Source organism: Zingiber officinale, chromosome 5A, assembly GCF_018446385.1.
Source record: "Zingiber officinale cultivar Zhangliang chromosome 5A, Zo_v1.1, whole genome shotgun sequence".
Taxonomy (NCBI): Eukaryota; Viridiplantae; Streptophyta; class Magnoliopsida; order Zingiberales; family Zingiberaceae; genus Zingiber; species Zingiber officinale.
Genome location: NC_055994.1, coordinates 86,129,730 through 86,153,589, shown reverse-complemented (window position 1 = coordinate 86,153,589; position 23,860 = coordinate 86,129,730). Strand labels below are relative to the sequence as shown.

At 40.5% G+C, this 23,860-nt stretch overlaps 1 protein-coding gene and 1 pseudogene across 1 annotated transcript; both read right to left on the bottom strand.

Moving 5' to 3' along the window:
• Positions 1-16,069: 16,069 nt before the first annotated feature.
• On the bottom strand, positions 16,070-18,694 carry LOC121979744 (annotated as a pseudogene).
• Positions 18,695-20,783: 2,089 nt separating this feature from the next.
• On the bottom strand, positions 20,784-22,304 carry LOC121980850 (transcription factor MYB44-like). The gene has a single exon (XM_042533093.1). The coding sequence runs from the start codon at positions 22,022-22,024 to the stop codon at positions 20,963-20,965; it is 1,062 nt and encodes a 353-aa protein (XP_042389027.1). The 5' UTR covers positions 22,025-22,304; the 3' UTR covers positions 20,784-20,962.
• Between the last annotated feature and the right edge of the window lie 1,556 nt (positions 22,305-23,860).

Sequence of the window (23,860 nt, the reverse complement as noted above, 5' to 3'; positions counted from 1 at the left end):
TGGTGAGTGAAGTCAGGCAGTGGGAAAGTCCTAACTGGGATGTTAGGCAGTTGGAAAGTCCTGATGAATGAAGCCAGGCAGTGAGAAAGTCCTAACTGGGATGTTAGGCAGTGTGGAAAGTCCTGGTGAGTGAAGCCAGGCAGTGGGAAAGTCCTAACTGGGATGTTAGGCAGTGTGGAAAGTCCTGGTGAGTGAAGTCGTAGGAAAGTCCTAATGGATGTTAGGCGGTTGGAAAGTCCTGGTGAGTGAAGCCAGGAGAAAGTCCTAACTGGGATGTTAGGCGTGGAAATCTGGTGAGTGAAGCGGTGAAAATCCTAGTAAGTGAAGCTAGGTAAAGTCCTGGTGAAGCCGGCAAGGAAAAGTCTAAGTGGGTCAAAAGGATTGACCGGACACTTAGCGGGAAGTGCTAGCGGTCAAGGAGTGACCAGATGCTAGGGATGATGTACCAACAGTCAAGGTTGACCGGATGTTGGTGTGGAAGCCTTAGGTTTAGGGTCGAGAAGTTGGATCGGTCGGTGACCGATCCGGTGATCTTCGGTTGCCACGATTGGTGCAGTAACCGATCGTAATCGGATCGGTGGCTCATCGATTGTAATCGATCGATCCGAGACCGATCGGGAGGCAACGCAACCTCGCGAGAAGAAAGCCGTGGATCGGTGCTTGGCCGATCCACCCTCTGATCGGTCGGACCGATCGAGCATAGATCGATGGTCGAGGCCCGATCGGCCTATGGACCGATCGGAGGTTCCTGATCGGTCCACGCCGATCAGAGACGCCAATCGAGCGAGGACGGCTCGATCGGTGCGTGGACCGATCAGAGGTTCCTGATCGGTCCATGGACCGATCAGAATCTAGCCGTTGCGACGCAACGGCTAGTTCTTCCGCCTTCTCTTCCTCGCAGGTGGATGCTATATAAGGCTGCATAAGGACCCAAGTCTCTTTTTTGTCAGCGAGTTAGTTTCTGATTTGAGTTTCTTGAGCTCGTTTCCAACTGTTCTCTTTGAATAGCTTTTTCAGAATCAATGTTGCCTCCCACATTTATCTATCGAAGAGAAGGCAAGTAAGCGAAGGTGTTTCATACATTTGTATTGTACTTTGCTTCTTGCTGCTTTCTACTCCTGTATTGCTGTTGCAAAGTTTGTGGCGAGATTTCTCCACCCACAAGGAGTATTTATTAGCCGGTTATCCGAGGACTCATCCACCGACGGATTGATAGGCTTCGTCCACCTTACGGACACGCCGAGGAGTAGGAGTATCATCTCCGAACCTCGTTACATCTTCGTGTTGAGGTTTGCTTCTCCTTTTGCGTTTCTATTTAGTTATTTCCGCTGCGCTAACCCTAGTTTGTAGAAAGAAACGTGAGAATTTGGGGCGGCTATTCACACCCCCCTCTCTAGCCGTGTCCATCGATCCTAACAGATACCTCCTTTCCTCCTTGCTTGGCATTCGCATAATCGCCTGATCGTTTTGCTCCTGTTCGCGCTCCATCCACAGGCTCTGCTCACGTTCGCGCCCGATCCACAAGCTCTGCTCTCGGTCTCTTTTAGTCTCTCGAGATCCACGCCGACTCGGCTCACAGATCCTTTGCTCTCATTCACGCTCGATCCACGAATTCTGCTCCCATTCTCATTTGGTCTCATAGGCTCCATGTCTATCCAGCACACAAGCTTCGCGCCCACTTGGCATTCTTTCGATCACCCGGTCGGTCTTCTCTTAGTAGATCGATCAGTATCATTTGGCCATCCGCTCGGTCATTCGCTTTGCACCGCTCGACATTTTTTCGTTACTCGCTTGACACCGCTTGCCCATCATTTTGCCGCCCGCTCGGGGTTCTCTCTATTGCCTGATCGGCATTGTTCGATCGCCTGGCCATGATTTATTGTGGATCAACTAACATTTTCTCAATTTCTTGCTCGACACCACTCACCCATAGTCGTGTCACCCGCTCAGCATTCTCCCTATTGCCCGGTCGGCATTGTTCGATTGCTCGGTCGCGATTTACTATCGTTCAGTCGGTATTTTCTTGGTTGCGCCCTCAACATCGCTCGCTCGTCGTCGTTCCACCCGCTCAACATTCTCTCTATTTACTGGTCGGCATTTTTTTGGTCACCCGGTCGCGATTTACTGTTGGTCGATCGACATCCGCTCAGTTGCTCGCTCGTATCGCTTAGCCACTCGCTTAACATTCTCAAAATCACCCGGTCTGCATTTGCTCAGCCGCCTGCTCAACCCCATTCAACAGTCTTCTCAGTATCACTTGGTCTCCCAAACAACATTCAATCAATCGCTTGCTCGACATATGCTCGGTACCATTTTTCGTCGTTCACTCGGAATTACTTCAGTCACTTACTCGGCACCGCCATAGCTACTCGTTCGACGCTATACGACAAGCCCAACGATCGGACTCTGCATTCAGGAGGGATTTTTCTTTTCGTTTGGCTGGGTCTAGTCAATCAGACTTGCGCCTCCTTCGACTAGACTTAAAGGGGAGGCTTGTGATGTGGATATATCTAGAGGGCTTAGAGGGAATTAGGGGAAAGAGGAGAGGCAATTTGGTCAAATCACTGTGTAGGGTTTTAAGAGGAAGGGGGCACTATTAAGGAGGGGGGCTTCTGTGTTTTCACGCCGCCACCGCAAAGGGGGCTGGGGGTCCTTCGTGTTTTGCTCCGCCGTTACAGTGGGGAGGACGCCGCCTCGGTCTTCACCTTCTCCCTCGTCACCGGCAAGCCACCGCCCCCTTCTTCTCCTCTTTCCCTCTCCGCTCGCCGGCAAACGCCTCTGGCCACCTCTTCTCCCTCTTCACACGGCGTAGCCCAAGTGTCGTGTGTCGTTGCTGCCTCAGCGGCCACAGTAGCCTCGTCGGCCAACAACCCTTTCCCATCAAACGCATTGCCTTCCCCTTTACCGGACAGCGCTGGCGTCGGCCAAGGAGGCGCCACCTCCTCCCCTTGTGCCAACAGCTTGGACCTACACCCTCTTTGTCGGTTTCGCCGGACTCCCTTCTCTCGCCAACCCCCCTCGTCGGCAGCCGCTACATGCCAGTAACCCACAGTTGCTGCCTTTGGACAGCTGCCCTTGCTGATTAGGTTACCAGCCTCACAGCCACTGTCATCGTCCTCTGAGCCACTTCTGGCCATTACTATCACCTTCTGGTTCTGTGTTGTCTATTCTGTTTCGGCCTACGTGCTATTATTATATCCCGACCTACGTGTCAGCATCATATCTCGGCCTTCATGCCCTACTTGTACCTCGGCCTATGTGCCACTAGTACCTCCCAGCATGCGTGCCACTATTATCTTTCGGCCTGGTTACTGTTATTATCTCCCGGCCTGCGTGTCATCTTCCGGATCCAGGTCATGTTCGACTAGGCACTATCAGATCCAGCTCTGCATCTTGCTCAGAGTCATCTACTCTTCTAGGTCACGACAACTCGAGTAGTATCCCGACCAGCTCACCGATCCACCCGAGGGCATCCCCTGGGCCAGGATACATTCTTCGTTCATATTCTATACGCATTCCATTATTTTATGTCTTAGTCTGTTACTTATATATTCATTGGATCTGCCTCGAGTATCGGGATACCAGGAACCGGGGCAATCCGGTCGCTGGCTGTAGGTGGCGTTGACCAGAGGACTTTTGACGACTTGGTTAACATAGAAGTCATCTCAGCATACCTCCTCCCCCCGGGACATCATGATTCAGTTAACATTCTATCTGTCTCACTCAACAATCTATCTAACTCAGATTCCGAATAGGATCAAAATTTTGGATTCAGCATTAATATCAACTAGTTTATTTGATTTGGAGTTGTTTAAAGGAAATCCTAACCTATTCGGATACATCCAATTTTAATTTTTAATAGGATGGAAGCCGTCACCGTTTTTCTTCTCCTAAGAGAAATGAAAATATAATTTGTGTTATAAAATAAATTAGACAATTATATTTTTATTTATTTATTTCAATTGATATTACAAACTTAGTTTTTTTGAACCGATTAATTCGGTAGATAATCAATTTATTATATAAAAAAAATTTATCAATCATTATGATAAATTGAGACATATTCATAGTGGTCTATCCAAGATAGTTTATTTTCTTTGGTCCGCTATATATTGGAGGAAAAAAAATTTATAATTTAGCACACCGCAGTTGAGATTTGTAGGATTCACACTTAGAAATATATATTTAATAGAATGCAATGCATTTCTCATCTCCATTTTTACATTTTTGGTTATAATATTGAAACATTCTTGTAATTCAATTCAGGAGATTGATTTATAAAATTTAAAATCGAATAAATTGAAAAAATAAAATTTTAATTTAGTTAAAGAGGAACCTAACTGTAAAATTGCTAGTAATAGATTTTTCTCCGAGATTCTATATTAGTAAGAATTTGTTGCACCAGATTAGCCTTTAAAAAAAGTAAATTGAAAGAGAGCTAACGGGGATCGGATGAGGAGCTCCCTCTGATAATGAAAGGGAGTTTCTTAGTTTATCGACAGGGAGTGACTCCCTATTAAGAGAGCGGCTCCCTTATGTTTTTTAAATTAAAATGATTTTTTTAATTTTAGTTTTTGTTTAAGATAATAAAAAAGTAAAAGAGTTGGTGAGAGGTTGTAATTCTTGTAAGAAGGTGCGAACCATAAAGAAGTTTTGAGAGGTTTTTTTTACCGTGAGTAAGATTTTTTTTTTATTTTTAATGTGACGGTGAATGATATGATGCTATGATTTAATTGAATTAAATTTTTATATTTTTGAATTTGATTGTTGAATATGTCTTGAAGTTAATTTTCAATGAATATAAAATACTCTACTAGGTACTTAACTAAATATCTTTCATAATTTATCTTCTTTCAAAAAGTCAGACCATCCTCTAAGGATTCTAAAGTGCTCTATCTTGATAAATCATGGTAGACTAGATATGAGAGGTGATAAGTAGGACGGTAAATAAATTGAATATTCATGAATAAATTTGATGTTCAACTTGGTAAAAATTTATTTATGTTCGTTTAATATACATAAAATCAATTAAATGAATAAATTTAAATTACTCGTTTAACTCAACGAAAACATATATGTGTTGAATTTGTTAACATTTACCGCTTACTAAACAAATAAAGAAACTTTCAAAATAAACAAACAAATTTATATTACCAAACTCAATAACTAATTAAACAAACTTAAAAATATAAAAGTTTTAAACAATTAAATAAATTTGAATTGAGAATTCGATAATATCTAAACGAATCAAGGTCAAATAAAACTCAAGCTCAAAAAAAGAAACTAAGTTAAACTTGAACAACTATTGTAATGACTTAGTTTATTTTTAGCTCAGTTCAACTTAACCTAATTATTTTATTAAATAAGTTTAAACATAATAAAATTTGACTCAACTTGGTTTATTTGCGGCCCCATTGATGAGAGGTTTACCTTTAATTATTATTTTTTTAAAAAAAAAAACTTAAAACTATAGCTTCCGTGGTACTCAGGAAACACACGAGTGAAATCCACATGTGAAAAGAAAGACTATATAGAAAATAAACACTTTTTTATTTTAAAAAAAATGAAGAAATCTTTATTTGGATTGTTGTTTGAATTGTCTACACACACTAAGCTCGAGATAATGGTGCCAAAAGGCCACCAAAGTTTATCCTCAATTTGCTCCCTGTCTTCTTCCCATAAAACTACAATTTCGATGCTAATAATTATTATAATAAATATTTTTTAACAAAAACAGAGTTATTAAACAAGATTTTATTAGCAAGCACCCTTACAACCGTTTAATGGCAACAACATAATATAAATATATTTTCTTGTTTATTATGAGTTAGGTTTTGACAACTTAATTACAACAAAAAGTGGCTCTTTGCATGGAGTCAGATAACTTGTAATGTATTTCATACACATTAAGAATTAATCTTATGATCTATTACAGTAACACTATATACAAATAACAATTATATCTACTCATGGGGACAACCGTTGTTAATTAATGAATAATGATATGCTGAATATATTCTTCTATTATATAAAGAAAATACTTGTTTTACATATTTTGAGGATCATTTTATCTATCCATACTTGATCAAGTACAAAATGAACCAAGAAAATTAAAAGGTCCATCATTCTCCTTAGTGAATAGAAGCATTTACAATCAAGCGTAGCTTATCATTGTTGTCACACACAAAACATGGAAACGAAACAAGAGAAGAAGAAAAAAATCCACCTTCCATGTATCATAATCCGATAAAGAAACTAGTGCCCCGGTCCTTTTCTACTTGGTCCCGAAGACGATCTTGCCATCCTCAAAGCTCTAAATCGATGATGTGTTGAATAACCATCTGGGGTCGGCCTCAAGCCTTCTACTTCTTCCGAGAATAACACAATAAAAAAGAATGCGGCTAGAAGAATGGAATTGAAGAGGACACGACAACACGAACTCAAAGCCATTAGTTACTTTGCGCGATGAAGGGGATTAAGAAGAAGTGATCATGAGGGAGGAAGGTTTGTGTTAAAGGTAGTGAAGGAGTTGGTTGTGGTTTTATAGCAAGCAAAATAAGTAGGTAGGTGACTTGGCAAAGGGGTTGACGACTAAAGTTAGGGTATTGTGTCGGTAGGTTTTTCAGTTGACTTTGAGTTTTCAACAAGGGTGGCTTTTGCTATTTCTCTTGCAGTTTTTTCAACTTGAATCGGTAAAAAATCTAACTCAATCGAGTGTTTATTATCGAAGCGACCTAACTTTAAAATACTTCGATTATAAAACAAGAAAAACCACCATTCCTTCTTTTCTTTTACACTTGCATTGGTAGCTTTTAGTCGGCGGTAGATGTGGAAACATGTAGAGGCTTTTTTCAGTGTTTTTCTAGCCAACAAAGCGCCGTATCAACAATCGACGGCACGTTCAAAGCTTTGAAAATTTCTTCTGAAACTGCAAAAAGTCTTCAGAATTTTAACTTTCGAGTTGTCAACTCAAGTTTGTTTTCCCATTACTAGCAAGTTCTTTCTCATGTCTACGTATCGAAGCGATTCAAGTTAAATCTTTAATAGGATCAACTCGTTTTCTGAATTCAAATACAAGTTCGAGTTTGTGTAGTTGAGTCGGTAGACCGGGCGAAAAGAGTTGATGCAAGCATGGTCCGATCAACCATTCCATTATTAGCATCATTTCTTAAAATAAAATTAAAAAAATCAAAATCAAAATTCAAATTTTACTAGAATTGACGTTTGAAAATTTGTAAGAGACGTCTTTTTTTATTTTTTATCAACTCCCTCGTATGATGATACAATCGTCCTCAAATATACAAATATACGATCGTAACGCATACTTAAACTTAATACTATTCAGTATTATTATTAAATTCTGAATCGATTGATAGTATTGTAGTAGTTACGATTGTAATGCATATTTAAACTATTTAAAAATATTTACATTGTAGTAATTACGAAATGTGAATTCGACTTGTTCACATAATATTTACATCGTAACAATTACAGTTTTATAATTAGTACATTACGAATTCAATCCGTTTACTTAACATTTACATAATGTGAGCTCAATCTGTTCACTTAATATTAAAATTATAATAGTTACGAATTATAATGATTCAATAATATTTATGTTATATTAGTTATAATTTTATAACGGTTACCATGTGTCCGATCGATTTAGTTCAAATTATCCTGTACCCGAATTCAATAAAGTCGGCCTACTTGATTAAAAAATACATTAATTTTTTTTTAAAAAAAAACATTTGGATGTTTATGGAAAAGTTATCGGCGCATCTTAGATTTGGTAAGCTACTCGAAGGAACAGCCGCCCCTATCTTTTGGAATTGACCAACTAAAAGAAGAGACTCGTTTAAATTTTCCCACTTTGAATCTTTTATCTCCGTTCACGAGGAGAACATGTTTAAGCATGTCAACGTGAATAATGGTTCAAACAGATGCCACTTAAGCATGTGGTTATTGGACAAAATAAGAGGAAAAGGTGGGAAAGGAAAGCTTAAGGCCACATTACTAAAAATTAAAAGACTTATTTTTTGGACTACTTATCTTGAATTTTATCCTTTGGAATTTAGTAGGAACTTAAACAAGCTCATTTAGTATTTCTCTAATTCTTTTATATCTATCCTGTTTAAGGGAGTTAGAAGCACTCTCTTTATGCATGCTCTTTTTATGATATCAGAGCTAGTTTCTATGGCTAACTAAACTCTCCTTCAACATAAAAGTAAGAGGTAAGTGTGATTATAAGTACCATTCGATAAAAGTACTTCCATTAGTTTAACTAAAACTTATAAGAAAGCTCAGAGGTTGAACCTAATAAGTCCTTTTGAATATAGTTCGCTTATTCAAGGCACAGAGGCTGGACCTAATAAGATCTTGGTAAGATCGATCTAGTAAGGTTTCTGAAACTAGCACTTGGGAGGAAGTATTTTTTTTTTTAGAGAAAGAATCTTGTATCAAAAAACGTTAGGTGATAGCAGGGCTAAGAAGCCTAGTAAATCAACTAAGAAGGTGAGATAGAGGAATCTTTGTCGAAAGGAAAGAAAATCAATGAGTACTAGTAGATGATTCAGATGTATGAGCGATGGGAGGAATCTATCCAACAATAGTATACTAATTCACACACCTCAAGCTTGGAATACCTTGATCTTGCAACAACTGGAAAGCCATCAAACAAAGAACTAGCTCATAATATTAGTGTTATACATAATAGGGTGTGTTTGTCAAGTAAAGTTCACTTAAAAAATTTCAAGTTATTACTAGAGCGACAGCAAAAGCTAGAAGAAGAAGTGAAAAAACTAAGAACTGCTATAAAAACTCTGACAGCTCTATTCCTTGAAAATAAATCACTAACAAAACAGGAAGCTCGAGGGCTTGTAGTCGAAACTTCAAAACATGCAAGGCTGGTGGAAGAAGAAACTTTGAAGTTGAAGGACAATTTTGACCAAAAGCTTCAAAAGGTGGAGCAATTGTTGGCAAAAATTGAAAAACAAACCTTTGGATGAACTATATATTCTCCAAAAATTCAAGCTCCTACAAACAAGTGGTTGAAGCTATTGAGGACCTTGAGCCCCCTGCGCTTGGTTTCATCAAATCAAGTGACTACGCAAGCACTGTTGCCCATAACGCAGCAGCAATACGACAACATAATTTGCATATTCAACTTCTGGACCAAATTGCTGAAGACCTAAGAGATATCAAGGCATATATCAAAACGGTGTTGGAATCTCACAAGAAAGGAAGACCTTCGGCACCAACCATACCAAATGACCTGATCACTAAACTCTCCAACCTGATAATAGGCCCGACAGAAAGACCTAAGAAGCCTAAGGGAAAAATTCTAGTATTCAAGGGCCCTTTGAAAATTCTGAAGGAAGAAAAAGAGAAAGCTAAAAGATGACAACTAGGGCAGAAGGATCAACAACAGTCACCACAGCGCCTCTAATTGAAGATCAAATAAGCGATTACAGAAGAAATCAAAGAAGGTTGTTTAATGCAGAACAAGCTGCTCGGAGACTAGGAAGAAGACTTAGAGGTAGATCAAGCGCCCAAGGTACACTGGAAGAGCAGACAAACTCCCAGGTACAATTAAGGCTTTCCATGCAAGAAAGAGCGACAATAGCACCTGCGGAAGTTCTTTATCGATCTAGACAGGATGACGACCATCATCGTGTCTACATACATAGATCGGAGGAATCAATCTTGTGCATAGACGCAAACCAAGTGGACAGATCATTTATTCATTAAAATAGCTATAATCAGTTGCAGCAGAGCCGCATGCAATATATCCATATTGGGGTCATGCAAGTAAGAATTCAAATCCTTCATCGAAAGGAAGAAGGCACTATGGCTCTAGTAATCTTTCGAGATAACAGATGGCAGGATGATCGGTCCATTATTGCAACAATGGAAGTCGATTTGACAAAGAGAAGTCAATTAATTTATGTAATTCCTAACATAATGATGACCATTAGTGTCTTTTTCAGGAATATACAACTATCAATCCTCTCCAGGGGATATGAGTCATGGAGAAACAAGGAAGCCAATCTATTAATTACAAGGAGAATGATTGCCAGACTTTCCAACACACCTAATGTCGCCTTTGCTTACAAGGTCAGTGGTGTGGTTGATTATTTGACAAGCCATGGCGTGAACGCCCTTCCAGGACGAAGATATTCCACATCACAACTACAAGGAATGAATTGGGTCATAAGGCCGACTCAGATAAACTTTCCTATGCAATCATCTGAGGTAAGCAGTTGAAACCTAATTGACAACGGAATATCCATAAGCTTCCAAAATTATGTAATAGCACCCTCAGCAAATCAACATGAAGTCGTATCCTCAGATGAAGAAGAAATACGGAATCATATCCTGGCAGTACTAATTGAATAATATATTCATATCCAGGTGAAGAAATTAACACCCACAACACTAATACCCAGAAGATATTCAAATGAAAGTTGTTGGCTATGATCTCTCTTCCAATGAGACCGTGACTATTGAACCACTCGGCCGGAGCTTAATTTCCACTGGGGTTGCTATTATGATTCCTAAAGGATTCTATGGCCAGATTGCCACCAGATCCAGTATAGCAAGCAAGTTGGGTATACACGTCGGTGCTGGAGTTATTAACAACGACTATCAAGGTGATATCAAAATTTTGTTGTTTAATTGCACAATGCGACCTGTTTTTATTAGTGCAGGGGACCAAATAGCACAACTTATTATTAGTCCAATCCTGCAAGTAAGCTTAACCGAAGTGATGGAATTCTCAGCAACTATAACAAGGGCTGACAGAGGCTTTGGATCCACCAATTACCCACTCACTGAAGAATTAATGCAAAAATTATTACCTTGCCCAGTCACTAACCGCCAATCAAAAAGCTCATCACTATATGAGGAACTGGACTATTGTCAAACTTCAAGGGATACTCATGCAGGAGCTACAAGCCCAGGGCCACTGTACTCTGATCCATGGACTATACCCTGAAGTAGGACAATACGTCTAGCACCCTTACCGACTACATACGAGGTTATTGTGTAGTGGAAGATGAGTTCTTTGTCGCAGTCGCAGATGCCACTCTGGAAGAGGAAGAAGAACCTTGGGATATGGAGTACCTGCAGCTGGCTAGACTAGCAGAACATGTCTATTCCTCTTCGGTCATAACCACATATAGACCTCCTACATATGTCACTATGGGGCTAGCTAATTATCCCCCCCCCTCTCCCGACAGTAAATATAAATGAAGGGAGCTCCATCCATAAACCCACATTTGAAGGGTATACCGGAAAAAGAAAATTCAAAAGCAAAGACTATTCTGAATGGCGAAATATGTCATCGGCCTTTCAACAATCTAGAGCCATGCTCATTATCCCAATACAATTGGGAAAGTTTGACGAAAATTTTATGCGGTGGGAATCAATAACCAAAAATTTAGTAGTCATGCAAGGATTTACAGACCCTCAGAGTAAAATAGAATTCATTGAAAATTTATTGGGGGAAGCTGAAAAGCTAGAATGGGTGCAATGGAGAATGTCATTCCCTGACGAATACCAACTACTTATTAGCAATGCGGAAGGCTCAAGAGGAACGCGAAATATCTTGTCCCAGTTCAGAACAATTTTTATGCTCGAGGACCCATACCAAGGATCTACTCACATCCAGGAAGAAGCTTACCGAGATCTTGAAAGGTTAGCATGTGACAATTTGAAAAACATAATTCAGTTTCTAAATGGTTACCTAAAGATAGCATCCAAAACCGATAGACTCTTCAGAAGCTCGGAGTTATCAGAAAAATTATGGTCTAAAATGACTGATGATCTAGGAAGAATAATAAAGAGAGCTTTTGAAGAAAAGTACCAAGGGAATACTATTGGTGTATTCCCAAGGGTTTTATTTGCCTACAAATACATGGAGAATGAATGCAAAGACGCGGCGTTTAAAAGAGCACTCAAGGATCTATCATTCTGCGGCATCATTCCTATTCCAGTATACTACCAAAAATCGGAGAAGAAGTTTGGGATCCGAAAGTCAAGAACATTTAAAGGGAAACCACATCCTTCCCATGCCCGAATAGAAAGGAAGAAGCACTTGTTAAGAAACAAGAAATGTAAGTGCTTCCTTTGCCGAGAGGAAGGACATTTTGCCAAAGAATGCTCAAATGATAGAAGGAACGTAAAAAATAATGGCTATCTTTGAGCAACTAGAACTACTAGAGGATTATGAAATTATCTCGGTACAGGAAAGAGAAAATACAAGTGATGCGATTTACAGTATATCCGAAGGAGAAGATATGGACGCTTTGCACCATGGCCTAAACTCGCTGATTCTACAAGAAAAGATCTTTATGATACGAGAAGAAGGAAGATCCTGGTGGATAGGCCCTGAAATTGGCTATAGAGTCATGGTCCAGGTATCACAAAAGCAATATGAATGCAAGCATATATGGGAAATTAATGAAGAAGTCTTAGGGACCGTTGAAGCTTGTAAATGCTGCAAGAAGCCTACGCAGAAGAGACATCGAAGGCATAACTGCATGAAGGATGTGCAACATCTACTACTACAATAAAAGAACACTTGTAGCAATATCTTCACCGGTAAGGTATGATTCTAGGGATCTCTTAAAAGAACAACAAGATTATATTTCGTATTGAGAAATAGAAATCAGTAACCTCAGAATGGAACTAGAAGCAAGGGACCTCGAAAAGAAGGAAGGTATCCAAATTAAACAAGAGGCAGTCCTAATAGCTCAAGAAAATCATAAGCTAAAAAGAGAAAATGAAGAACTCAAGGGCAAATACAAGGAGCTAGAACAAGGAGTAATGGAACTAGACAGGCTTACCCTTGAAAGAGAAGACCTGAGAAAGGAAATCTTAAGCCTTCAAAGGGAGAAGGAAGATCGAGGAAAGGAAGTATGGGAAGATATTAATGTATTACTCCAAGACCAAGTACAGAAGGTATTTTCCTTACCAAGCCCAAATGATATTGGAAGACCAAGAAAAGCAAGGAATATGCTACACAACTTGAAGGTAGAATATGAAATTTTCAGCTTGCCTATCTTTCAAGTCAATGTTATACTAGACACAAGTGCAACGACATGTTGTATTGATCAAGACACTATTCCGGAAGCCGCTCTGGAAGAAAACTCTTTTATGGTTCACTTTAGTGGCATCACCTCTAAAGCTACATCAAAGAAGAAGTTAAAGGGAGGAAGGATGAATATTGGAAGCAATACCTTCCGAATACCATATACTTATTCATTTCCTATGAAGCTTGGAGATAATATACAGATGATACTAGGATGCAATTTCATTCGATCAATGCAAGGAGGAGTGAGGATAGAAGGGAATCAAGTCACCTTCTATAAGAACCTGACTACAATAGAAACCTCTCCTTTCGTCACCTCTGTAGCAATTCAAGAATTGGAAATGGATGAAGAGGAATATATTCACATAAAGGAGCTAGTGCATTATTCGTCGGAAGAGACATTTTCAGAATTCAAGGGAAAATTCCAATGTCTTTTAACAAAACTAAAAAGACAAGGATACATTGGAGAAGATCCTCTGAAACATTGGGGCAAAAATCAGGTACTCTGCTATTTAGATATTAAGAACCCTGATTTTATAATTGAAGACAGACCCTTGAAACATTTGACGCCATCAACAAAAGACGCTTTTACAAAGCATATAAAGGCATTGTTAAACCTGAAGGTCATAAGGCCCATTAAAAGTCACCATAGAACAACGACCATCATAGTTAATTCTGGTACCACAATCAATCCAAAAACAAGCCAAGAAGAAAAGAGAAAGGAAAGAATGGTCTTCAATTATAAAAGACTCAACGACATTACAAATAAGGATCAGTACAGCCTTCCCGACATCAACACCATTCTCAAAAAGGTCAGTGACAAAAAAAAATTCAAAGTTTAATTTGAAATCAGGCTTTCACCAAGTAGCCATGCACCCCGACTCGATTGAGTGGATCGCGTTCTAGGTACCAGATGGGTTGTATGAATGGCTGGTAATGTCATTCAGGTTAAAAAAAATGCACCTGCGATCTTCCAGAGAAAGATGGACAACTGTTTCAAAGGTACGGAACAATTCATTGCGGTATATATTGATGATATCTTAGTATTTTCAAAAACGGAGCAGGAGCATGAGTAGCACCTTAAAACAATGCTAAATATTTGCTAGGAGAATGGGCTAACCCTCAGCCCTACCAAAATGAAGATAGCAGTCAAAGAAGTAGAATTCTTAGGGGCAATTTTGGGAAATAACAGAATTAGGCTACAACTTCATATCATCAAGAAAATTGCAGACTTCAAAGATGAAGAACTGACAACAATAAAAGGTATGAGGTCATGGTTAGGAATTCTAAATTACGCCCGGAGTTACATTCCTAACCTTGGAAAATTGCTAAGCCCCTTATACGCCCAAATAAGTATTACAGGAGAAAGGCATATGAATCAGTGGGACTGGGATCTAGTCAAAAGAATCGAGCTACAAATTCAGCAGCTCCATGACTTAGAAGTCCCGCCCGAAAAAGCTATATAATCCTTGAGGTAGACGGCTGTATGAATGGATAGGGAAGGGTATGCAAATGGAAACCACAAAAATATGACCCTAAGAGCTCTGAAAAAGTATGTACATATGTCAGTGGGAAATTTTGCCCTCTCAAATCCACCATCGATGCGGAAATTCATGCGGCCATGAAGACTATGGAGGCCCTAAAGATCTACTACATTGATAAAAGGGAAATAACTATCCACACTGACTGTCAAGCCATAATAAGCTTCTTCAACAAAACTATTGACAACAAGCCATCAAGAGTCAGATGGATGGTCTTTGTCGACTATGTCACAGGAAGCGACATTGAAGTGATTTTCGAACACATAGATGACAAGAATAACCAACTGGCAGATTCCATATCCCGACTAATTAACGTGTTAATATTTTCAGGATGGAGGGAGGAACAGTTGGATCTTCTCGACCTCTTGGCAGGAGCAACACAGGAAGTCCAGGCCCAACTCAACAGCAAAGCAGTGAAGGAATGCCAACAAATAATTCCTCGCTGAACAATACCAAGCATGCCTTACCCAGTACTACGTCGAACTCTAACAAGTACTCAACCTGGATAGGGCCGAAGAAATCAAAGCCCAAATGTGAGGAATTCAGTCAGAAGCAGCCCAACAGGCCACAAAAGCCCTGCAGCAGTACAGAGACCTGCACTCAATCAAACTAAAAGAATATTTCTGGCGAGCTACTCAACGAAATTAGTACGGTGATTGGCTCACAGTTGTCAAGCAACAGGATGAACAGCTGGAAACAGGTCTAAAGCTTGTCCAAGATATAAAGCAAAGTGCCTATAATTTCGGCTTTTGAGCAGAGTGGTGGACCCAAGAACCCACTTGCCCAAAAAAAACCAAAGCTACTCTACTTTCGGTGATAGATCGAATCTACTTTTACTAAAGCACCAAGTCAGAATAAGATGAATTGAGTATCGGGGAGCCGTCCATTAGTGTCCACTAGTGTATAAGAATCTTATCACGGGAAAAGTAAGGGAACGGATAAGGATGTTGATGGGGCCTAATGAGCACCCAGTCCTTACCACTCTTGCTATATAACCCGTCTAAAACGCTCTTGCTAGGCATCAGTCGAACACTGAGAGCTTACTTGAGCATAGAACTTGTAAGTGTCTCTTGTAATTTTCTTTCTCCTTTTCAAGTCTGTATATTTATCTAGTTCTTTTATACTTATCTTGTTTAAGGGAGTTAGAAGCACTCTCTATATGCACACTCTTTTTATATCATCAATGCTCGCATTCATTTGCAAAAAATATGCCCGACTTGGTTTATTCAAGGCCATAACATCCTTTTGTTCCTGTTGTAACCACAATTAATAAAATTCATGTTTTGTTTACTCACAATTTGACGATCTAACTCAAAATATTATTCTTCTCAGATGGAGGAGAAGGAAGAAAAAAATAATTTGAGATCCATCTGGTAATATACACTATGCAAGCTCGTTATTCCTGTTTCTTATGCTAGATTTGATGATGAAAATATCAATTGACAGCGTCGACCACCAACTTCCGCGACTTGATAACAGACCATTTCAATCGCCGATAGTAAGCGCCTTGGAGGAGCACATGCGAGAGTATGAAGATCCATTTGAATCCCATCTATCCAAGGGCAGAGCTGGGATTAATGGCAAGCCTAATAGGTGATGTTACGATGAAGAAACACTAGGAGAAAAGTTAGGTTACCAGTTTCCTCTCCTCCATCTTAGGCTCGACCGCCCAAGATAAAAATGTCACGACGTCCTTGCCCATCTGGAATGATGGTTACATTTAAGGAATCAGTATTTGAACCTAACACAGGCAATGGATACTGATCCCGTCCGGAAGCTGAGTCGGATGAAGGCGGGCCTTGTTGCGCGAAGAGTTGACAGAGAGTCATTGAAATGCTGAATCTGCGGGGTACCCCCTGGAAAGGTTCGCACGGGCGGCCTACGGAGAGAAACGATCAGGATGATGATGCTATTGCTCTGCACACACGCAGATGAGTCCACCGGTCGTTAGAGATCAAAAACTAGGGAAAAAGTCCTCGGGTCAGGCCCTCCGACGCTCAAGTCAGGTACTTTTTTCCCAAAAATTGCAGAGAAAGGACAAAAAGTAAAAAAACTAGTGAGAAATGACGAGTGAGCGTACCTCCATAAGGGACAAGGCATCCCTTTTTATACTGCAACGAAGACTCCTGGGTCTGACGGGTGTCAGGGAATGTCGGCTGTCAGGCTTTGTTTGGCGGTAGTTGACACGTGGCTCTTCCTAATAGGCTGGCGGCAAAACCAAAGGTGTATTGAGCCCCGACTGTTGGCATATTCTCTGACACCTTGATTATTCCCTCTGACAAGCAGTTGCGATTCCTTAGCTGATTTGTCTTGTAGCCCTTGACCGCTCCAGGATCTGGACTTGCCCTGTTTTTTTTATATATTGTTGCCTTCGACTTGTATGTCCCGATCTGTGTTAAACTCGTGTCCGGATCTGCCTTTGTCGTCTGCTATCTCGATCTGCCTTCCGGGTCTGTGTCCAGACCGGTGATCTTTGGCTTGGGTGTCCCGACCTGCACCCTAGGTCTGATTCCTGACCCGCCTGTCTGCTGCTGTCTGCTATTATCCAAAGCATGTACGTCCCGACCTGCACGGTGGGTCTGGTTCCCGACCCTCATCTGTCTGAGTATCCAAGGCATGTACGTCCCGACCTTCACGCTGGGTCGGCTTCCCGACCCTCATCTGTCTGACTATCCAAGGCATGTACGTCCCGACCTGCCCGTTGGGTCAGCTTCCCGACCCTCATCTGTCTGACTATCCAAGGCATGTACGTCCCGACCGGCACGCTGGGTCGGCTTCCCGACCCTCATCTGTCTGACTATCCAAGGCATGTACGTCCCGACCTGCACGCTGGGTCTGTAAGCAGACCTGCTGGTAGTTTCCATCCTTAGCTATACTTGGCCCATGGGCCCATTTACTACTTACTATTAGGGTTGGGTCTTATAATTCTCTCTTTTGACTTTGGCCACGTAAGCTGGACTTTTGACCTCCCTGCTGTCTATATCAGCCCGACTGTTGACCGGCCACGTTGGCTTGACTTTTGCCCTTCTTAATCTCCCCGTCAGCTGGACTGTTGACCGGCCACGTTGGCTTGACTTCTGACCTTCCTGACCTTCCCGTCAGCTGGACTGTTGACCGGTCACGTCGGCTTGACTTCTGACCTTCCTATCCTACAGGTCAGCTCGACTTCTGATCCTCTTACGGCCTTGACTCCGAGTCACATCATCCTATTGACCCCACAAAATACGCACCGTATCATATACGAATGCACAAGCCTTGTGATCAATTACCTGAGATTCGGTGGCAGGTGTACCACCCTCGTACTCGACAGCACCATCAATAAGCATTTTTGGCATAGCTATCGCACCACCAGGGAAATATGGATTGCAGTGCAACCCCTCACGAATCTGTAATCGACATCAGTAACTACATCATGTCACCAAAAACATTTATGGTGCTTACTTTAGGATACTGAAGTCCGGTGTAGCAGACCCGACATGGTAGGTCTTATTTTACATTGCAGTTTGGAGTAAATTTTAATGAAATGGTTGAAATATTCACTCCCGACAAGTAAAGGAATACTGATTTATTATCCTACTAATCCGGTCCTTGTTGAGCCAAACGAAAAATATATAATTGAATGAAAAGCTAGAGTATTACTGAAACATCAGCAGGAGGATCACGATACCCAGTGAGAAGAGAACCATGAGGAAGTTTGCCAGATAAAAGATGAGCAGCAAGTCACATAGATATGCAACTAGATGAGTACCTTAGTAATCAGGCTCAGATCAGGAGGATATGCTCCTCCATTAGCAAAATGATACCTTATCATTTATGTCATATGCATCGACTCAAATGATAAGCTAGAAAAATTGTTTCAATCTTCGGTATTCATAAATAAGCCTTCGACTTTCTATTACTTACGATGCATGATCATAGGAACTAAGGATGCCCTTGTGAGGCCATGGATAACTGGGGCTGGTATACCGTGCTCAGCTTCATCAGCAGAGGCCAAGGATGCAAAGCTTAAAGCACTAGCAGTACCAATTCCAAGTACTGCAAGGGCTTTAAGTGATTCCATGACAGCTGATCTGATAGCCTCTTCTTGCTTTTGAGATGAAACAAAAGCATGAATCTGTAGACGAAATCATTTTTATGAGAAATAATGTGCTCTCAATAATGATGGTAATGTTTATCTAAAGACAACAACTAATATGAGATATTTAAAATCCATATAAAAAATGCAGAAATGATATCTTTGTCAAATATAAATTGGACATGTATTTATTTAGGTGACAACTATTAATGCAACTTTCCATCGAATGATGACACCTCATTAAAGTAGATGAAATATTCAGTAGTTCTATATCTTGAATCGAGATTTATGTTGTTAGGGAGAATGGGTAAGTACTTATTCTGAAACTACAAGTGGAGAATGCAGCGGAGTCTACATTTGATGGGGTCACACTTCCATTATAAAAGCCAACATTCTATCATAAATAGAGGATTAAAGAAACTGCTCTGAGTGTCTGGTTAATCTAGATTGACAAAAGTACCCACATAGAAATTGGTAGAGAGAGAAGAAGCTTTCTGAGACATTTGGTTCTCTGGAAAGCATATGAAGATATACAGAAACTTGTTTAAAAGAAATGGGCAACACTATGAGGAGAAAAACTTTTAAAATGGAGTAAGAAAGAGGTATTTACTGATGACCGGAACAAAAGATGCTTTCTCAAGAGCTCACTGAGCTCTCAAGAGCTCACTGGTCTGTTTGGGAGGAGGTGAGGGAAGGGAAACTTTGAACCTCGTTTGGGAAGGAGTGAGGAAAGGGAAGGAAAGGTAAGAAAGGGTAAGCTTTAATCTTTGTTACCCATGGAAAGAGAGATTTTCTTACCCTCCGAATTGGGATGTAAGGAAGGGGAAGAGAAAACAAAATATTTTTTATTCCAATTTTATCCCTGTTCTTAATAGTTTAAGAAATATTTCAATTTCTAATTTTACTATGTCGTCGGAGTTCAATTTCCTCGTCTTCTTCACAACTCACTTATTACCAAATTATTAGAGGAGGGGATCCGACACGTCTTCTAATTGAATTGAAGGGAGAAATTATTTTTATCGTCAAAATTTAAGAGGATATCTACTATTTTTTAATTTTTCCATCAAAATTTAATAAGTTTTTAAAGAATAGAAATTCTCGTTATCAGCGTTATTTTTCAAATTTTTTTTATTTAAGATTTCTAAAATCATTATTTTCATTATTTCTCATTTAATTACTTGATATGAATAGTATAAAAAAATAAATTTTTATTAAAAAATAACTAATTTAAATGATAATATAAAAAATAATTTTATTATTAAAAATATCTAATTTATATTTATAAAATAAATATGAATATTATGAAAAAATTTTAATTTAAAAAATAAGGATATTTTTATAACTTTATTTGTTTAACCTTCATTTCCCTTCCTTTCCTCCCAAATAAAGTAACACATGTTACGTTAATGAACTTTCCATCCCTCCCAAATTAAACAAGGAGAAGTTAAATACTTTACTTCCCCTCACTTCCCTTTTCTTCCCCTCCCTTCCCCTTCCGTTAATGAACTTTCCCTCACTCCATCCAAACATAGGGGTAATTCAAACAAAAATGCTGAAACATTATGACCAAACCATAGTAAATGTATTTTAAAGGGTTACAGATGAGATTATATGAGATGACTAACACCTTCCAAGAAAGGAAATTTAACACAATTAAGAAAGCAAATTGAATTATTCAGTAGCAGACAATCTATAAAAACAAACTGTTATAATTTGAGTTCGTATTCATAGATTTTTTAGACATACTGCTATAATCTAAGTTCTGCAAAATAAATCGACAGTTCTTACTGCCAGAATTATTATTTCCAAACAAATTCCACAGCAAAGAACACTGCTGGATTGGAAAAAAAAAAATCAGAAAGCTTAATATTTGTAATTAAACTGGATTTCCTGATAAAGCTTTGTCAATGAGCCAACTTGTATTGGAATCCTAAAACAACAGAAAAACATCCTTTTATAAAGGCTTACAATTATAGTCGATTTATGATGTTTTTTTCACAGATTTAAGATGATAAGCACCCATGCATTTTAGGTAGGGCACTAGGGAATTGAAGGGGGAAGAAGACAATCACTTGGAAGGGATAGACCTCCATATCGCCGTGCATTATTTTGTTTGATATACAAAGAGATCCAAGAGAAAATTATTATAGGCATTCAAAAGGATGCCTTGTGGCCCTTGTCTATTACAACCGAATTTTCTTTTCCCGTGTTTTTATTTTTTTCTGATTTCGATGCCCCACGAAATGTTTCTGACTACAGCATCCTCGATGCTCCGATCCGAGCGCTGCTCTGCGCCTGCAGCGGCGATTGCTCCCCGATCGTGCCGCTCCGTTCCAAGTCCGACATGTAGGTCCTCACCTCATGCCGGATCATCTCCTGCATCACCGCCAGGAACTCCGGCCCAAAGGGGAACGACAACGCCCGCCGCCGCCGTTCCTCCTCCCAGATCTTCCCGTCGTCCATGCACTTCATAGCTGGAGTCGGTGGCTTCTCGTCAACGGGAATCGACATAGATGGCAGCAGATCGAGTTGTTTCTTATTGTTGTCGCCGTCATGCAAGCTCCGACGCTGGTCGGTGGCGTCTTTTAGGTCTGAGCGGGGAAGAGAAAGGGTGAGGGTGAGGGAGGTCGCCGGATCTTCCATGATCTTAAGTGGTAGGGATGGGGAGGTAGTGGTGGCGGTACCACCGGTGGTGCATGACTCGAACTGTTGAGGGTTGGGAGCGGCGGAGGAAGGAAGAAATATGCCGCCGGTTCTGGTCAGCGGCCGGTTGATGCGAGAAGTGGTGGAGATCGGAGAAGCCATTGGCGTGTTTTGGCTGGAATCACTGAGATCTGACCCCAATGGACTTCCGGGGTTCAAGCTCCGCCCTGCTGCCCCGGACGAAACATCCGACCCGTCGCTGCACGTCCGTTTCAGCGGCCTCTCCGCCACGTCGGTGGTGTCATCCTCGGTGACGAAAGACGAGTATCTTCGCTTGAGGGTTGAGTTCCAGTGGTTCTTGACCGCGTTATCGGTTCGGCCGGAGAGGATGCGGGCGATGGTGGCCCACTTGTTTCCGAAGCGGCGGTGGGCTCGGATGATGGCCTCGTCTTCCTCCTCCGTGAAGGGACGGTGCTCCACCTGCGGCGACAGCTGGTTGCACCACCGGAGCCGGCACGACTTCCCCGACCTCCCAGGGATCGACTTGCTGATCAGCGACCAGTTCCTCGGGCCGTGGAGACGTACCAGCTTCCGCAGCGCCTCATCCTCCTCTGGACGCCACGGCCCCTTGATCCGATCCATTTCTTTGCACCTACACGCAGCCTCCGCCATCGAGCTCGACGCCGACAGAGCTCCACCGAGCAAAACAAACCCTAACAATCGATCGTGTAAAGGTACGACTTCGAAAGCACCTTCTTGTTTGTTCTAAGCAACTACAACGCCGCGCGGCGGAGGGCTTTGCTCAATGGCCTCTATATAAAGATGAAGAAGCAATCGGGTGAGGTGGCCGGTCGCAGAACGTTGCGCTCACCCGCCTCTCCCACGCAGGCAGTTACGATAACACAGCTGCCAGCTAGCGCGGACGGACACGCGTCGGTTACTCTCAGCAACCGTCACCCTCTAGACTTGCTCTTATTAACCATAAGTAACGGCCTGTCCAATGTCCAACAGGCCAATATTAGTACGGAGCTCGGTTTTCCTCACTTCCGGAAATCAAGTCCGGTCCTGTGCCGTATGATCACCGTCTTCGCGGCTCATAACCGAGACTCGATCCCTGTTGTCCGTCGTCTCCTCCGTACGCATTCATGTACTGGCGTCCCGTACGTTACTGAACACCAGCAGTGCCCCCATCTTTGGACAGCTGTGGAGCCAGTGGCCCACAATGCTAGACATCCGGTTCATTTTGTTAAATTTTAAATTCGTATTTCTCGGAAGAGACAAACCAGGCTGTCGAGCATATTTTGAAAAATATATTTTATACCTTGTCATGTAATTCAGAAAACGACAAAACCAGTTCTATGGGTCATTACATCCGTCCCAACTCCCATCGAGACAGGCTGTTAAACCGATCCGGTTGGTCTCTCGACCGGGTCTCCGGTTGGACCGACGACCGCCTCCGCCCGTTTTTTAAAATTTCGGTGGAGGAAGCAACTGGGAACTGAGGGGAGCCCTTTTTTGTCGGTTACACACGTTGACAGCTGTCCGCTGAGAAAACAGAGGTCAGAGGACAGCTCCTCAGCACGTGCTCGTGCGTCGCTTTTGTCCGGTACCGGACGTGTGAAGTCAGCCCGCCGCGCTATAAATGTTTTAAAAAAATGTTTTATCTATTTCCGATTTTGCCATTGGATATTTTGAGAAGGGTGGGCGTATAGGCTTACGGCATTTATAATCATGAATTACTCCTCCTTCAGTATCATATACACGTACCGTAAAAAATCATATATATCTCCCTACTATTAATAAAAAAAATCTATCAATAATTTTTTAATAGATACATGTATAATATAATAATATATAAATTATTTGGATCTTTAAAAATTCAAATTATTTAGATTTTCTAATGTCATGCTAGAGAATCCAAGCAACAAACTACTGTAACAAGTTTTCCTTTATCAAAAATTATTTTAATTTAATATTATACTTGTCTTATTAAAAAAAACTAAGAAAAATATATTTTTTAATATCGTCGGCCTAAAATTTTTATAGAAGCTTCTTTGATGATAGTGTTGTCAATTCCAAGATATGAGACTAAAAATATATATATTTTTTTTTATATAAAACTACCAGAGAAAATTAATGATGAGAAAATTTCATAATAATACGTTGTAGCTGAGTCTCGAACTCTAGATCACTGATTGTTTCGCTTGTGGAATTACTAATAAACCTTAGAATTATTTTTAGTATAAATAGGAAAAAGGACGTAAATGCATTTTAGGCTTCACCAAAGTTAGTTAGTAAAGGGGGAAAATTTTTAATAAAATAGTAAGATAGTAAGATAAAATAGTATTAATAATTAAATATATATATATATATATATATATATTTAATTATTAATACTATTTTATGTTAGTAATTTAATAAATATATATATATATATAGTATTAATAATTTAATAAATATATATATATAGTACATAAAAAATATTATAAAAAAATAAATTATAATAAC

Bases quoted from the DNA above. Each gene is read 5' to 3' on its own strand.
- LOC121980850 (XM_042533093.1), bottom strand. From the start codon at position 22,024: ATGGCGGAGGCTGCGTGTAGGTGCAAAGAAATGGATCGGATCAAGGGG.